Source organism: Atractosteus spatula (genome assembly GCF_055471065.1).
Source record: "Atractosteus spatula isolate fAtrSpa1 chromosome 10 unlocalized genomic scaffold, fAtrSpa1.hap1 SUPER_10_unloc_2, whole genome shotgun sequence".
Taxonomy (NCBI): Eukaryota; Metazoa; Chordata; class Actinopteri; order Semionotiformes; family Lepisosteidae; genus Atractosteus; species Atractosteus spatula.
The window spans coordinates 2,039,937-2,057,649 of NW_028296622.1; the positions used below are offsets into that span (position 1 = coordinate 2,039,937).

The following is a 17,713-nucleotide window of genomic DNA, read 5'->3' on the forward strand; positions in this document are numbered from 1 at the left end:
TTCAGCTCTGTTGTGTGATTGGAAATGTCTTTTACCAGCAGTGCGTCAGCCTGCTGCTCTCCCTTGTGCTTTCATGCGTTACTGTGACAAGACGTCAGGTGACAGGTGACAGGTCTTGTGGCCCGTGTCATGTGACAGATGCCAATGCGACCCCTGTGCCCTGGGTTATGTGACGGGTGCCAATGTGACCCCTGTGGCCAGGTCATGTGATGGGTTCTAATGCGACCCCTGTGTCCCGTGTCATGTGACAGATGCCATGCGATCTGTGTGCTGTGGGTGGTATACGGAGGTCTGCCCTGGGGTCAGGAAGCTGGAAGCCGTACTCACCACGGGCTGCAGGTGTACGTGACGTCCAGGTACTTATAGGTGCCGACGCAGGGATCCGAGAACACGTAGTTAGTAGCCGGGACCTTGCACTGTGTCTTCCCGTCGCACCTGTGGGGTCGAGCAGCCCGTTATCAGGAGCTAGTGGGCAGAACTGAGCAAGGGGACACCCCCCCAGGGACTTGTAGTTCTGGAAAGCCTGCAAGAACTACAAATCCCAGGGAGCCGCGGGACAACTGATGGACGACTATCGTGTTTCACGGGGTTGATCGTTTCGCCGCTGCTTTTTTTTTTGCCAGGCTCGACTGGCAGCAGCTGTGCAAGGTGAAGGGGCCATTCCTGCCGGAGAGGGGCTCCCCGCTCTGTACCCCGAGCGCACCTGTGTCCCTGTCCTGGCAGGGTGACCTCGTTCTCCGACTCAGGGTCCCGGAGGATGGTCTTCGAAATGGACAGTGTCAGGTGGTAGTTTCAGCGTTCTGCACATTTCTATAGCTAGATAACTCTTAGGCCCTTGAGAGTTGTCCTAGAGCTGTCAGAAAACCCTGCAGCTCTCGGACCTTAATCCTGAACACATCCCACTACTGAAGGACTGGTGTTACCTCCTTTCACAGCCCCCCGGGAAACATATACATATACATAAACACATATAGTTCCACTAGTTACAGCACATTTTGTCCTGTGAATACCTTTCTCGCTTCCCGTGATCGCATTGCTCGGGGGCAGAGGTGACGTGACCTCCCACCTGTAACTCGTTCTGTTGTGGGATTTATTTGAGGAATATATGTCTGTATATGCACAGTCTGTCCTGGTTTATGTCTGTATTTGCTGTACTTGTTTTTAACGCACAGCTGAACACAGAGTACCCCCCTGACAGTGCCCTGAGCATCGAAAGGGGCATCGATCAGTAAAACACTGATTGGCAGCATAGTTGATAATAATAATTGATCTATTATTAGATTTGGATTGGATCGATGGATTAGTAAGGTGGTTGGTTGATTGATGGGGTGATCAGTCGACCTGCTGACTGATGAGTGGATTGATAGATCTGTTTAACCGGTTGGTTGATAGATGGATCAGCTGCCGGACGGAATGACTGATTGATTCAGATTTGGTAAGTGATCAGTTTGAATTGATTGGGTGACTGACGGATTGGTTGATGTGACTGGCAGAGTGGCTGGTTTGAGCGACGCCCCTGACCTCTTCCTCAGGAGGCTGAGCGTCCTGGACAGGACACACTGGACGTTGGTCAGTTGGTCTGCGGGCCGGCCGCTGCTGCAGAGGTAGCGATCCCTGCGTCCGTAGTTGGCATCGCCGATCCGGATGGCCTTGTCCCCTGCAGAGGAGGGGGGGAGGAGAGGATGATGGGTTGTGTCCCGTGTCAAGATCCCACCAGCTGGAGGAGCTCCTCCAGTCAGGACAGGAGGCTCTACTGTACACAGAGAGGGGTGGGAGGGGGGAACAAGCCGATACCCTGGCTTCTCTCCAGACACAGCTGGGTGAGCTCCTCCAGTCAGGACAGGGGGCTCTACTGTACACGGAGAGGGGTGGGGGTGGGGAACAAGCTGTTCTGCAGGCAGACGGGACTGAATAGCCTCTCATCTCTGTGCGCTCCGACACTCCTATGGTCCCCGTGCAGCACTGACCATTGGCCTCTCTTACCACAGTCGAGCTCGCCAGTCCCTCCTTCGCAAGTGACGCTTCTCTCTGGGAAAGCAGAGAACGAACAGAATGAGAGAGGGAGAGAGGGAACGGGTCTTTACTAGCGCAGCCAGCGTGTGTCCGCTGGCGAGCGCTGATGGTCTACACGGGCTCGTTTCCAAATCCCCGGTCCGTATCTGCGTGCCGAGAGGGTAACTGGAGTTCATGAAACAGAGGCTCCTCTAGGACGGCACTATGCCTTAGGCAAACTGCAGGACTATTTGGTGTCCGTCTCTGTTTAACCTAACCATACCCATCTCTGTACCTATCATGGCCTCCTAATAACCCCCCTCTCTGAACTGGCTCCATCACTCTGCTCTCCTCCCCACTGAGAGCTGCTGTGTGGGGAGAGGACTGGAGCATCATCCAGGTGGGGCTGCACACTGGTGGCGGTAGTGGGATCCCCAGGACCTGTAAAGAGCTGCACACTGGTGGCGGTAGTGGGATCCCCATGACCCGTAAAGAGCTGCACACTGGTGGCGGTAGTGGGATCCCCAGGACCTGGAAAGAGCTGCACACTGGTGGCAGTAGTGGGATCCCCAGGACCTGGAAAGCACTGTATGTGGTGTGTCCAGAAAAGTGCTGCACTTTTTTTACGGGGTTTATAAACTATAAACACTCTCCAAAATGGCTGCCGAAGGCCCCCCATGGGTCAAGTGGTGTGTATTGAGACGGGGAGACTCACTGGAAGGGCTGCAGACGTATTTGATGTCCAGGTACTTGTAGGTGCCTACACAGGGGTCTGAGAAAACATCAATGGTGGCCGTCACCTCACACTGCTTCGTGCCGTCACACCTGAGGGGTGACAACAGCGCAGGACAGCGGTTATCATCACCTCTCACACTCGCAGCCTGGTGGGGTGGGGTTTGTAGTTCCCCCACGCCTGCAGTCCGGAACTACAAATCCCAGGAAGCTGCGGGAGAACGGGCGGCCAACTGTCACGTTTCACGGGGGTTTAGTACGGCGATCGCAGGTTCCAGGGGCAGACACCTGACGGGTTGCTCTGCGTGGCGAGCAATAGCAGTGTGGGGGAGGTATGCTGGAGGGCAAGGAGGGGTCCCGTAGGCGACGTTTTGTAGTACAAGTAGAAGAGGGCAAAACGGTTATTAACACAGGTATTGTGTTAAATCAGGATAAGCCTTTCTCAGTCATAGTCGTACCTGCTATCCAATATAGGAACTGCCTTTAGAAATCACCTGGGGTGACCAGATACCAGTGACACTATTTCGAAAAAGCAGTTATTGTCTCCATCCCAAACACCACACACCTGACTCTTTGAGAAATCGCCTGTGGGGACCAGATCCCAGGTGCCAGGGGGCTGCGAGGAACCGGCTGGTGTCGCTCCCAGCCACACCACCCTGAACGCGCCCGATCTCGTCTGATCTGGGCAGCTAGGCGGGACCGGGGCCTGGCTAGTACTTGGCTGGGAGACAAGCCTGGGAATACCAGGTGGCATAAGCGTTCCAGAGCGCGGATCGCTCAGTCGGGGGAGCCTCAGACTTTTAATCTGGGGGGGGTCCAGGGTTCAAGATCGAGATCGACAATGTCACCCTGAAACTCCCAGCTGGCCCTGGACACGGTCTGTGGGGGTCCCGGTGCCCCAGTATAGTGACGGGGACAGTGGGCTGTAAACAGGCGCCGTCCTGCGGATGAGACGTCAAACCCAGGTCCTGTGGTCATTAACAATCCAGGGGTGTCTCTCGAGAAGAGTAGGGGTGTTACCCCAGTGTCCTGGTCTTTACCCATCATGGCCTCCTAATAACCCCCCTCTCTGAGCTGGCTTCATCCCTCTGCTCTCCTCCCCACTGAGAGCAGGTGTGTGGGGAGAGGACTGGAGCTTCATCCGGGTGGGGCTGCACACTGGTGGCGGTAGTGGGATCCCCAGGACCTGTAAAGAGCTGCACACTGGTGGTGGAAGTGGGATCCCCAGGACCTGTAAAGAGCTGCACACTGGTGGCGGTAGTGGGATCCCCAGGACCTGTAAAGAGCTGCACACTGGTGGCGGCAGTGGGATCCCCAGGACCTGTAAAGAGCTGCACACTGGTGGTGGCAGTGGGATCCCCATGACCTGTAAAGAGCTGCACACTGGTGGCGGTAGTGGGATCCCCAGGACCTGTAAAGAGCTGCACACTGGTGGCGGCAGTGGGATCCCCAGGACCTGTAAAGAGCTGCACACTGGTGGTGGCAGTGGGATCCCCATGACCTGTAAAGAGCTGCACACTGGTGGCGGTAGTGGGATCCCCATGGCCAGTAAAGAGCTCTGAGCGGAGTGTCCAGAAAAGAGCTATATGAGTGTAATAGTTATTATTATTATTAATTCTAGAAGGATAAAGATGAGTCTTACCACAGTAGAGCAGAGCGGAGTACAGCTCGCAAGTTTTGCTCGCGCGTATGTCCAGTGGATGGAAATCTCCAACGTTTTCTGGAACAGAGAAAAACACGTTGGCGCTTTTTACACTGGGGGCACTTCCGGTCGGTTTGGACAAGATGGCGGCTGTGGTCTGGACTACGTTTCCCAGCAGGCAATCGCAAACGACCGGCCCTCATCTGTCACGTGACCAATCGGCAGGCGAGGACTGGTCCGTCAGAGGGGTGGAGGGGTGGAGGACAGAGGTGGTACAGCCCGTCAGAGGGGTGGGGGACAGAGGTGGTACAGCCCGTCAGAGGGGTGGAGGGGTGGAGGACAGAGGTGGTACAGCCCGTCAGAGGGGTGGAGGACAGAGGTGGTACAGCCCGTCAGAGGGGTGGAGGACAGAGGTGGTACAGCCCGTCAGAGCGCCCCGGCGCCCACCCCAATTCCAGAAACAGGCTTTAACACCTCCGCAGTGTGTTGTGTAGATTGTGTCAGGTATTTGCCTCGTCACCTGCACGATCTGCGCTGTGTGTGTGTGTGTGTGTGTGTGTGTGTGTGTGTGTGTGTGTGTGCGCGCCTGCCAGTACTCGCACCGCGGACCAGGAGCAGCGATGTCCCGTCCCCCCGTCTACGTGCACACGGCTGCCCCCCTCCTAGTGGGAGGACACGTTCTGGGGGACCATGGGGAGTGGTCGAAAAGCCCAGAACTGTAACGCGACGCCCCCCCCCACCTCCCCCGTGTCGGGTCCGATCTGCAGTCGGCGTCACCCTCACCCAGGTAATGAAACGTATAAAGAGCTCACAACTACAACCAGAGGATCAGAAACGGGGTACGAGGGGAGAAAAAACACACACGAACAGGAAAAAAAACACAAACACATTTCACCGCCGGAGCTCGTGACGTCACCGACGTGCTCAAACTGGGTTTTTGTGACGTCATTTGTTTCCTCAGATTGTTTCTCGAATTTCAATCGCATTTCCGCTTCAACTCAAAAAGTACTGAAGAGGGAGGGAGGACTATTGGACCCTTTGGGTTGATGGAGGCGAAATTTCCCCAGAGGGGCTAATAAATGGGCTATAAATTTAATTATTTTTCCCCAAATGTGTCTATTAAACGACACGATAAAACAGCAGAGCCATCGCAGGCTGGGCGAGCCGGCTTACCAGCCGGGCTGAGGGGGGAGATCTCCCTGCTGAGGGACGCCGGAGACGCGGGTTCGAGTCCCCCTCAGTGGTGGGGGGGGGCCGACCTGAGCTCAGGCGGAGATCCCGCTGGCCGAAGGGCCGGACTCTCTCTCTTTTTCACTCGTCACGCGAAAAACCTGGCGTGGGCGGGGTCGGACTTACAGAGGGCGGCGCAGAGCGCTCGGAACCGCATCGTGGGGCCGGGAGACGAGACGAGACGAGACGAGACGCGAGCGACGATCCGCCAGCTGAGATGCAGACGACGCGCGGAATCGTCTTTTATAGCCTCTGGCTGGAGGTTACGACGTCCTGTTGGCCCGAAAGCAAACACGCGAGACTTTCCTTGTTCCTGGAGTTTCGGTCTCCGGGGTGGGGGAGCGGACACCTCCTGTGAGGCGAGAACCCGGGGCCGCAGAAAACGAGAAAAACGAGAATTAATTAAAATGCACGTGATGCCCCTGGTGTCTGTGTGTGTGGAGTCTGCGTGTTCCTGCTGGGGGTCATACTGGTGTCTGTGTGTGTGGAGTCTGCGTGTTCCTGCTGGGGGTCTCTGGTGTCTGTGTGTGTGGAGTCTGTGTGTTCCTGCTGTGGGTCGCTGGTGTCTGTGTGTGTGGAGTCTGTGTGTTCCTGCTGTGGGTCGCTGGTGCTGGTGTCTGTGTGTGTGGAGTCTGTGTGTTCCTGCTGGGGGTTGCTGGTGCTGGTGTCTGTGTGTGTCTTTAATCTTTTCCTCCTGCGATACTGTTGGTTCCCACTGATCTGCGGAGACGGCGATTCCAAATTGAAAACACCCGTTTTTTTTACAACTGTATGCAGAAATTCTTTAAAAAAAGAGTGTGTTCTGGGGGTTGAAAACGTTTTTTCGGACATCCGCGAATAACAGACCCCCCCCCCACCACCGTGTAATATATAGATAGCAGTTCCCTGTTATCCCCAGATTTAGCCTTCTGGTTTGGAAATGGAACATTCTCATATAAATTTCTACACTCTACAATACCGACATCGTGACCGACGCCATGTTCTCCCGGTTCGTCCACGCCGGCCACGCCTCTCTCAGCCACCAGGGGGTGCCGTGAACCCGGCTCGGATTGTGTGTCTTCAACGTGTGGCCTGCTTTAATGAACACCTCGGGTGTTTTGGTTCCCTTGTAGCAAACAGACACACGCCTGGGCGTGGACTGAATCATCAGGCCTGCCCGCTTGAAAACGCGTCGCTCTTGGACGAGACCTGCGCGTCGGCACGGTCTGAAAGAGGCAGATCTCCTTTTCCAAACGGAAGACTTGCCAAGCAGCACCTACCTCATCTTTATCGGGCTCATTTAATCTTATTTTTCCATTTTAAGATGCGTCGAATACGCAGCCCCCGTACCACGGTCCCGCGAGCGCTAATACTTGAGTGGACACAGAGCTACAATGGAATTCTATACCGCTCTATAGGAATGCCTGCTACGAACGCAAGTGACCACTTGTATTTAAAAAAACGCATCTCCAACAAATAGAGAGGTAGGAGAATGTGCGTGATTTTGGAACAATGCTAATGTGGTGAGCACAGGAATGCACAGAAATGCGTGCTAGGAACGCTGGCAGTCTTGTGAGCACGGGAAAGCGTGATAGACACGTATTATGTGTGGAGAAAAAGCTGCTCAACAGCTTGACCTACTGCCCCCTCCGAAAGACACAGTCACTCGCAGAATTATTGAATAATAATAATAATTGCTTACACTTCTATAGCGCGTTTCTGGACACTCCACTCAAAGCGCTTTACAGGTCCTGGGGATCCCACTACCGCCACCAGTGTGCAGCTCTTTTTACAGGTCCTGGGGATCCCACTACCGCCACCAGTGTGCAGCTCTTTACAGGTCCTGGGGATCCCACTACCACCACCAGCGTGCAGCTCTTTACAGGTCCTGGGGATCCCACTACCGCCACCAGTGTGCAGCTCTTTACAGGTCCCGGGGATCCCACTACCGCCACCAGTGTGCAGCTCTTTACGGGTCATGGGGATCCCCTCCACCACCACCAGTGTGCAGCCCCACCTGGATGATGCTCCAGTCCTCTCCCCACACACCAGCTCTCAGTGGGGAGGAGAGCAGAGTGATGAAGCCAGTTCAGAGAGGGGGGTTATTAGGAGGCCATGATGGGTAAGGGCCAATGGGAAATTTGGCCAGAGACACTGGGGTAACACCCCTACTCTTATTGAGAGACACCCTGGGATTTTTAATGAAATGGCGGATGATGTCAAAAGTACGCCAACAGAGTGCATTAAGATGCGCAGCTGCTTTTCACTGCAATGAGATGAGTCTGTAGATGTTGTCGATTTGGCCAGTTTGCTCGTTTATGTTAAGATACGAGTTTGAGGACATGTCCCATGAGGACTTTCTGTTCTGTAAGCTGCTACCAACAGAAACTAAAGCAGAGCACGTAGTTCAGCTTCCGGATGAATGCATCCAGGAGGAACTTCAGCAGAGCACGTAGTTCAGCTTCCGGATGAACGCATCGCAGAGAATGGCGTGGACTGGATAAAACGTGTCGGAGACTGTACCGACGGGGCCAGAGCGATGACAGGCAGACACAGCCAAACCGTGGCCGTCAAGAAAAATGCCTGACGTTTTCAAATCTGTTAGACTCTGTTGTGAGTTGTATCAGGGCTGGACTAACGAAGGCACATCTGCTTCGCTCGACTAAACAGGCTTACCCCTCTCGCTGAAAGGGTGCTTTGGCATCGTTTGCTTTTAATTGTTGTTGTTCCTGTTGTCATTCCGCGGAGCGCTTTGAGAAGCCACGTCATTGGGAATTTCTGGGGGTCCTGTGAGATGATGACGTGTAGGTGGTACTCGGATGCTGTGGTTGGATCAGGGGTGGTACTTAGTCCAAAAAGTTTGAGAACTCGAGTCGGTGCCACATTGTCAGCATGAGATTTGGGAAGTTAACATCCCCTCTCTTTGCGTCCCCCGCAAGTTTTATTAAACATTAAACATTATTAAACCTAAATGAGACGAGTAAAAGAGAAACAGCACCCGAAGATAACTCACCCCCGCCCCCCAGTAACAGGCTGAAACCCGGGCACCAGCTGCTCCGCCGTGCGCGCAGGGGAATGCGGGCCCGTGGGGCAACCACGACCCTCCATCTTGGTTCCGCCTGCGGAAACCCGAGAGAAGCCCGGTGTCTCAATAGCGCCAGGCGGAGAGAGAGGACAGTCCCGGCGAGCCGTGATGGAACTGGTTGCGGACGTGTTTTGCCAAAGCGGAAAATGATGTATTTTCTGTTCTCATGCAGGCGAATTAATTTTTTTATTTATTTTTTTACTGCGGTCATTGGTTTAGGGCGAGAGGGGTTTTCGTCGATGTGATTCTGATTCAGTGGTTGTGACTTTAATTTCTCTGGTGTTTTTATTATTATTATTTTTAGCCGCCAATGAACTTCGAGAACAGGCGAACGAATGCCTAACAATGCTAAACGGGAACCAGGGTTTTAGAAGCACTGGATACTGCGGCAGCATTTCAAGCCGGGGGAAGAGTAAGATGCACACACTACCGTGTAAAACCTCCAATTTTTAATGACAAAATACACCATTTCCACGTTACGTGCAGCTCCGCGTTCTGCGATACATTGTGAACGAGCAGAACTGTGAAAACATCTCTTTTAATCCCCTCAGAGATGTTGCACAGACAACGCAGATCACGCTTGTGGGAGTGGGCTCAGATGATCTCGGATGCACCCCCACACAGCGCTGCGTGTGTCCTCCTGAGGCTCGGACACCAAGTCCGGCGGTAGTGCGCTTGGCCCTCTGCCCCTCTGCCCCTCTGCAGGATATCAGTGCTCTCGCTCTCAATAGGCAGATTTTGGTTCTGTTATTCCTTGAGAATTTCTTTTAATTTCCTCGGTTTCCAGACCACAACAACAGTTTAAAAAAAAAAGAGAGGCTATTTAGCCTGCAAGGGAACTCACCCCTCTCTGTGTACAGTAGAGCCTCCTGTCCTGACTGGAGGAGCTCACCCAGCTGTGTCTGGAGAGAAGCCAGGGTATCAGCTTGTTCCCCCCTCCCACCCCTCTCTGTGTACAGTAGAGCCTCCTGTCCTGACTGGAGGAGCTCACCCAGCTGTGTCTGGAGAGAAGCCAGGGTATCAGCTTGTTCCCCCCTCCCACCCCTCTCTGTGTACAGTAGAGCCTCCTGTCCTGACTGGAGGAGCTCACCCAGCTGTGTCTGGAGAGAAGCCAGGGTATTGGCTTGTTCCCCCCTCCCGCCCCTCTCTGTGTACAGTAGCCTGTCTAAGAGCTGTGCACCTCTGCTTTGTCCTTTACGACAGCCGAGAAGCAGACGAGCTTGATCTCCGCGGACTGATACTTGTTGTCGTCCCACATGTACTCGGGGGAGAGCAGCCTGCTGGGCTTGTGGCGGAGCAGGTACTTGTTCAGGTGGCTCTCCTCCTGCCAGGCCGCCTCGATGCCGTTCCGCCGGTCGGCCTCCAGGCTCTCCTCGCAGGCGCGGACCAGCCCGAACACGCTCTCCACCAGCCCCCTGAACACGGCCGCTTGGTAGTAGAAGTCGCCCTGGCCGCAGGGGACGTGGGCGGTGGAGGCCTCCCGGCGCTCGTAGGGGAAGTGGTCGCGGTCCACGTCGTAGAACCAGGAGTGCAGCGCCGCCACCAGCCCGCCCAGCACCTCCGCGCCCACGCGGTTCTGGAAGTGCATGTCCACGTCCAGGCAGAACAGGTACCGGGCCTCCCGGCGGATCCGCTCCTCGATGGTCTCCCGGATGATCTCCATCCGCCGCAGGGAGATCTCCTGCCAGCGGCCGAACTTGGGCACCCGGATGGCGGTGAGACGTCTCCCGGGCGCCAGGTCCACCCGCGCCACCTCGCCCGGCTGGTCGGTGAAGACGTAGTAGTGCACCCTGAACCCCACCAGGTAGTGCTTCTCCGCCGACTCCAGGAAGCCCCTCAGGAAACGGATATACCTGGGAAAGAGCAGAACGAGAGAGCTCTGGAACAGTGCTGTTGAACCAGGGCATTCAGCAGTTCGGTCATATTCTAACAGAGGCGACACAAAGCCAACTTTGGCTTGGAGTCGCCCAGGCAGAGGAAATAACCGCACAGGTTACAGATTGACTTTGCTGCATGAGCCCCAAAAAGGTCCCCCGGAACACCAACGCAGATTGGTTGAGGGTCAACACCGCACCAGTTGGACACCAGCCAATGGGGGATTGGGGAGCACAAGGGAGGAGGAGTGGGCCTCAGGCACAGCAAGGGCTGTGATCATGGAGGACGGTGCCCAGTACAGACGGACACCGTGTGATCATATCCGAGAGGCCTGGGGAGCGGGACCCAGGGACAGCGAGGGCTGTGAGTGGCTAAACAGATGAGTGAATATACAGGGACATACTCTGGCATTAAGGCACCTGGCAGAGGAGATGACCACACTGGTTGCAGACCCGCATTGCCACAAGCGCCCCCCAAACACGGCCCCAAAACACCAGTCAAGCAGCTGAGAGAAAGCCTGATGCCTGAGAGCTTCTGCGTGTTCCTGTTTGTGCGACAGGAAAGAAAAACCCGACTGACTTGCCGACGGCGAACGCCGTGGTCGCTACGGTGATGTTCATGGGCTTGTAGATGCCGTCGAGGATCGAGGGGTCAAAGGTCTCTTCCCAGACGATGGGCGCCAACCAGGGGGTGACGGTCAGGATGTCTCTCCTCCTGGGACAGGAGAGAGGCAGTCACAGGTCTGGACGGACCAGCGCTTGTAAGTGGTGCGTTGGGGTAATGGGTCAGGAGGTTTTTAGGGCAGAGCAGTGGCTCTGTGTCTCAGGATCTGTTCCTGTGGCTGGAAGGTTGCCGGTTCAAATCCCGCGGCCGGCAGAGGAATCCTACTCCTTTGGGCCCCTGAGCGACGCCCTGAACCCCAACTGCTCCAGGGGCGCTGTACAATGGCCGACCCTGCACTCTGACCCCCAGCTTCTCTCCCTGTCTGTGTGTCTCCTGGAGAGCAAGCTGGGGTCTGTGAAAAGACAATTCCTCATGCCAGAAACTGTACATGGCCAATAAAGTGATCTTTAAATTAATATTTCCCCAACATGTCTCACCTCCTGGGACAGGATCACCTACCATCAGATTTCTACCACTGTGAGTCCCTGAGGAAGCTCTCTGTGGTCAGAGACATGGTAGTGTTTCCACGTGTCCACTAGGTGGCGCAAATTCTGTCCTACCGGTTGCTCACTCTGTCACTTTCTGAATCACCCTATCACGTCACTTCCTGAAACAACCCCATTACATCACCTCCCGAAACAACCCCATTACGTCAGATCCTGATGCACAACACAATTTATGATGTCACTTCCTTAATCCCATGATGTCACTTCCTGGAACACCCAGCTACACATCTGACTCCCTTCAGTAATTCACTGACAACACAGCAGCTTAGTTCTCATAAACTTAATAAAAACGTAATAAAAACAGCCCCGAGGTTTAAATTCGACCACATTGACAGAACGGGTGGGACCCAGTATAAGCAGAGAGGGGGGGGGGATACTCACACAGGTGCAAGGACTTTCGGCTGCTCGTCCCCTGACCTGGAAGAAAAAAGGTTTTGCGTTCAGACTGACAGGACCCCATTGGTCAGTCCCAGACACCTTAATTCTGCGCAGGGTGTCTGTAACTCAGAGTAACCAATAATTACATATTAATTTAAGAGTTTTGGCCTCAAACTCTATATTATGCCCACGCCAACTAGAAGAATTAAAAGAGAGAAATTACCTGTATTTCAAAACAAGACTGGCAGCCAATATGGAGACACCAGGACAGGTGTTATTTTGAGGCAGATTATATCACTGCTCCAGAGTTCATTTGAGAGACTTTTTTCCCATGACCGCTATTCTGAGATGTGTCCTTGGCATTATTGCTAATTAAAACACTATTAATTGAGAGCCAGCTGCCCGGCCGTGTTGTTGAAGCCAATATCCTGGTGTCTCTCCAGACACAGCTGGGTGAGCTCCTCCAGTCAGGACAGGAGGCTCTACTGTACACAGAGGGGGGCGGGAGGGGGGAACAAGCCGAGACCCTGGCTTCTCTCCAGTCAGGACAGGAGGCTCTACTGTACACAGAGGGGGGCAGGAGGGGGGAGCAGACTGCTCAGCCACGTGGTTGAAGCCGAGACAGAGATGCCCCAGCCAGGACAGAGGATGGTTCCTGAGGCCCGCAGGGTGTCGAACTCACCTGGGAGACGAGGTGAGGTGGAAGAGTAGGAGCCTCCAGACCGCCCTGTCAGGGGAAGAAGGCGAGAGTCAGCTGTGCGACAGCGGGGTCCTGCCGGCCCCCCGTGACTGAAGAGCTCGGGGACACCGGCGCCTGTCCACCCAGTCCCATCGGTCCGCTGGGGGCCACTGACGAGTCGAACCAGGGAGCGGTGCCGTCAAGACAAACTCTGCTGATGAGAGCAGGGCTGTCGAACCCTGGATCTGGACAGACCCGGTCCAGTTCGTACAGCCCTGGTCCCTAGAGAGACCTGGTCCAGTCAGTACAGCCCTGGTTCTGGACATTTCTGGTCCAGTTCATACAGCCCTGGTCCCTAGAGAGACCCGGTCCAGTCGGTACAGCCCTGGTTCTGGACATTTCTGGTCCAGTTCACACAGCCCTGGTCCCTAGAGAGACCCAGGCCAATTCATACAGTCCTGGGTCTGGACAGACCTGGTCCAGTTAGCACAGCCCTGGTTCTGGACAAACCTTGTGCAATTAGTACAGCCCTCGTCCTGGAGAGACTTGGTCCAGTCAGTACAACCCTAGTTCTGGAGAGACCCGGTCCAGTTAGCATATCTCTGGATCGCGAGGAGCATGCAAACTCCGCATGGACAGCACCCCGCCTTCAGGGCTCCCAGTCTCCCTGTGGGGAAACAGAAGAGTCGATTGATCAGGGCAGCTGGCTTTAGTGTGACAGGGCCAGGGGTCGGGGGTCAGGGGTCAGGGGTCAGGGGTCGGGGTCGGGGGTCGAGGAAGGTTGCTGTCTTGAACTGGATCTGCTTGTGTCTGACTGGCAGGCAGAGCTGGATTCCTCTGGGAGCAAAGAGGCTGCCTCATCCGACCTCTAACTCCAGCCCTAAGACAACCTGAGAAAAGGAGCTTACTTGCTTTACGCAGAGAGTTGTGGGAGTGTGGAGCAGGCTCTGAACACTGCTTTACACCACGGGTTTAATAAGAATCATAATTCCTTGATTAATAAAGCACTTTTCTGGACTCTCCACTCAGAGCTCTATACAGGTCCTGGAGATCCCACTACCGCCACCAGTGTGCAGCTTTTTACAGGTCCTGGTGATCCCACTACCACCACCACCAGTGTGCAGCTCTTTACAGGTCATGGGGATCCCACTACCGCCACCAGTGTGCAACTCTTTACAGGTCCTGGGGATCCCACTACCACCACCAGTGTGCAGCTCTTTACAGGTCCTGGGGATCCCACTACCGCCACCAGTGTGCAGCTCTTTATCTTTAGCCCCACCTGCTTCAGCAGAAACAAATGTTACTGCACTGTGCAGCTCCTATACTGCAGCGTCTGTGGCTTGTACACCTTATCTGACTACGTGGCATGAGCCTCTTCTCCAGATCCACCTCAACACACGTGGCTTTAGCAGAACTGGATTCAAGCACAATTGAATCTTCTCGGTCTCATGTTGTTACACCTGAAAATAGTGCTCCTGGTACAGATCAGTGTTTTCTACTGCTCAGGGTCTTGTAATTGGATCAATTACGGTCAGTGTAAAAGACTTGGCAGCAGGTCTCTCACACTCAGGACACGGCAGCAGACCTATTTTAACAACAGTAGCTCTGGCTAAAAATAAAACCACGTCAACAGCCTCGTGTTTTAACACCTGAACACAATGCTCCTGTATAGATCAGAGCTGGTTGTTTTTTTTTATTTCACGAGGGACGTTAACATAGGAGGCAGGCAGCAGACCCCCCCCCCAGACCCCCACCGCTGTTGTCGCTCCGTAAAGAGGAAGGAAAAGCGCTATATAAGTGTAAGCAATTATTATTATTATTATTATTATTATTATTATAAATGCTGCCTGAATGTCACTCAGCTGCCTTAAATTCCACTGCGGCCGTGTTTGGCAAGAAGGCTGTGGGAACAGGGCTGACATCTGACACTCGGGAATGTGGAACCTGTTATCAGCACAGATCAGCCCCAGGGCAGAAATACCAGCTAGAGAGTCTTTTTGTTTTTAACGACAGCTCCTCACTGCTCAGCCATCCGGATGCCGCTGACAGTGGAGGTGGGATACAGCTCAAACTCAGACGTGTAGAGTGAAAGACTGTCCAGCGAGGCCTCATTTACAATATTGTCTACACGTGTGAAAGGAACTGAGTCTCTTTAGTGTGAAGTGAGTGCCCCAACACTGACAGGCTGGAGGAACGGAGTCTCTTTAGTCTGGAGGGAGTGTCCCACAAAAATGGGCCTGTCATTGGACACCCCCCTCTGTGTACAGTACAGCACTCCTGACCTTAGTTTTTTCCCAGGAGGTCTCCCATCCAGGTACTGACCAGGCTCACACCTGCTTAGCTTCAGTGGGCTGACAGTTGTGAGTTGCAAGGTGATATGGCTGCTGGCCTGCTGGGTATCAGCTTGTTCCCCCCTCCCACCCCTCTCTGTGTACAGTAGAGCCTCCTGTCCTGACTGGAGGAGCTCACCCAGCTGTAGAGAAGCCAGGGTATCGGCTTCAACAACATTCCTGGGCAGCTTGTCCCCCCCCCCCCCCCCCAACCTCTGCGTACAGCTGGCCCCCCTCGTTTATTACCGCAGCCGACAAGAGAAACGCACAGGAGATAACGTTCTCCAGCAGAAGCAGAGCACGGGGGCCAGTAATAACCAGAACCCATAATTAAGGATCGCTATGAACACACCAACTGCTTTCTAACCACTGTGTGGGTCACAGGGGGAGCCAGACCCCCCCGGTCTATAATAGAACCCAGGACCCGGGTTTGTTGTCAGGGCGGACAACGAGGGACGTCATGACGTGCGAGTGCGCGTCTGTTCGAGCGTGTTCGTACCCGTTGCCTACCGGGACAAACTCCGGCTGCCCCCCCGTAACTGGATGGATGGGGAAACTAAAAAACAGCGGCTATTTCTGGTCACGTCTCCCACGCGTGTACCCCGTGATCTCTCCGGACCCCCCCACCCGCGTCTCCCCGCGCTCGGAAACAAAGAGGCGCAGACGGCAAGCGAGCATTTTCTCTGCTCGGATCTGAAATCTGGTTTGTTTGGTTTGTTTTTTTTCAGTTTAAGTCACCCGCGACCATGGACACGATCTCGCCCCACCCGCGATGAACAGGTTACCAGATCGAGACCAAAGGGGGCAGCTCGGACTCACCTGAGCCTAGTCACTCACATTATTGAGAGACAGGCTCACTGTCTGTTCCTCGGGCTGGGACAGGAGATCACACACTGTATTATTATTATTGAGAGACAGGCTCACTGTCTGTTCCTCAGGCTGGTACAGGAGATCACACTCTGGATTATTATTATTGAGAGACAGGCTCACTGTCTGTTCCTCAGGCTGGGACAGGAGATCACACACTGTATTATTATTATTGAGAGACAGGCTCACTGTCTGTTCCTCAGGCTGGGACAGGAGATGACACACTGTATTATTATTATTGAGAGACAGGCTCACTGTCTGTTCCTCAGGCTGGGACAGTAGATCACACACTGTATTATTATTATTGAGAGACAGGCTCACTGTCTGTTCCTCAGGCTGGGACAGGAGATCACACACTGTATTATTATTATTGAGAGACAGGCTCACTGTTCCTCAGGCTGGGACAGGAGATCACACACTGTATTATTATTATTGAGAGACGGGCTCACTGTCTGTTCCTCAGGCTGGGACAGGAGATCACACACTGGATTATTATTATTATTGAGAGACAGGCTCACTGTCTGTTCCTCAGGCTGGGACAGGAGATCACACACTGTATTATTATTATTGAGAGACAGGCTCACTGTTCCTTAGGCTGGGACAGGAGATCACACACTGTATTATTTTTATTATTGCGAGACAGGCTCACTGTCTCTTCCTCAGGCTGGGACAGGAGATCACACACTGTATTATTATTATTGAGAGACGGGTTCACTGTCTGTTCCTCAGGCTGGGACAGGAGATCACACACTGTATTATTATTATTGAGAGGCAGGCTCACTGTCTGTTCCTCAGGCTGGGACAGGAGATCACACACTGTTTTATTATTATTGAGAGACAGGCTCACTGTCTGTTCCTCAGGCTGAGACAGGAGATCACACACTGTATTATTATTATTGAGAGACAGACTCACTGTTCCTCAGGCTGGGACAGGAGATCACACACTGTATTATTATTATTGAGAGACAGGCTCACTGTCCGTTCCTCAGGCTGGGACAGGAGATCACACACTGTATTATTATTATTGAGAGACAGGCTCACTGTCTGTTCCTCAGGCTGGGACAGGAGATCACACACTGTATTATTATTATTTAGAGACAGACTCACTGTTCCTCAGGCTGGGACAGGAGATCACACACTGTATTATTATTATTGAGAGACAGGCTCACTGTCTCTTCCTCAGGCTGGGACAGGAGATCACACACTGTATTATTATTATTGAGAGACAGGCTCACTGTTCCTCAGGCTGGGACAGGAGATCACACACTGTATTATTATTATTATTGCGAGACAGGCTCACTGTCTCTTCCTCAGGCTGGGACAGGAGATCACACACTGTATTATTATTATTGAGAGACGGGTTCACTGTCTGTTCCTCAGGCTGGGACAGGAGATCACACACTGTATTATTATTATTAAGAGACATGAGAGACAGGCTCACTGTCTGTTCCTCAGGCTGGGACAGGAGATCACACACTGTATTATTATTATTGAGAGGCAGGCTCACTGTCTGTTCCTCAGGCTGGGACAGGAGATCACACACTGTATTATTATTATTGAGAGACAGACTCACTGTTCCTCAGGCTGGGACAGGAGATCACACACTGTATTATTATTATTGAGAGACAGGCTCACTGTCCGTTCCTCAGGCTGGGACAGGAGATCACACACTGTATTATTATTATTGCGAGACAGGCTCACTGTTCCTCAGGCTGTGACAGGAGATCACACACTGTATTATTATTATTGCGAGAC

The 17,713-nt window shown here is 53.6% G+C and overlaps 2 protein-coding genes across 2 annotated transcripts; both read right to left on the reverse strand.

Moving 5' to 3' along the window:
• Positions 1–323: 323 nt before the first annotated feature.
• Positions 324–3,478, reverse strand: LOC148812631 (L-rhamnose-binding lectin CSL2-like). The gene is made up of 5 exons (XM_088908527.1): positions 3,290–3,478; positions 2,708–2,918; positions 1,984–2,028; positions 1,522–1,657; positions 324–435 (listed from the first exon to the last, which is right to left on the reverse strand). The coding sequence occupies exons 1-5, from the start codon at positions 3,476–3,478 to the stop codon at positions 324–326; spliced, it is 693 nt and encodes a 230-aa protein (XP_088764653.1).
• A 6,347-nt stretch (positions 3,479–9,825) lies between these two features.
• LOC148812632 (globoside alpha-1,3-N-acetylgalactosaminyltransferase 1-like) lies at positions 9,826–14,793 on the reverse strand. The gene is made up of 5 exons (XM_088908528.1): positions 14,783–14,793; positions 12,765–12,809; positions 12,086–12,121; positions 11,115–11,249; positions 9,826–10,513 (listed from the first exon to the last, which is right to left on the reverse strand). Exons 1-5 carry the CDS (start codon positions 14,791–14,793, stop codon positions 9,826–9,828), a joined length of 915 nt encoding a protein of 304 aa, XP_088764654.1.
• Positions 14,794–17,713: the final 2,920 nt, after the last annotated feature.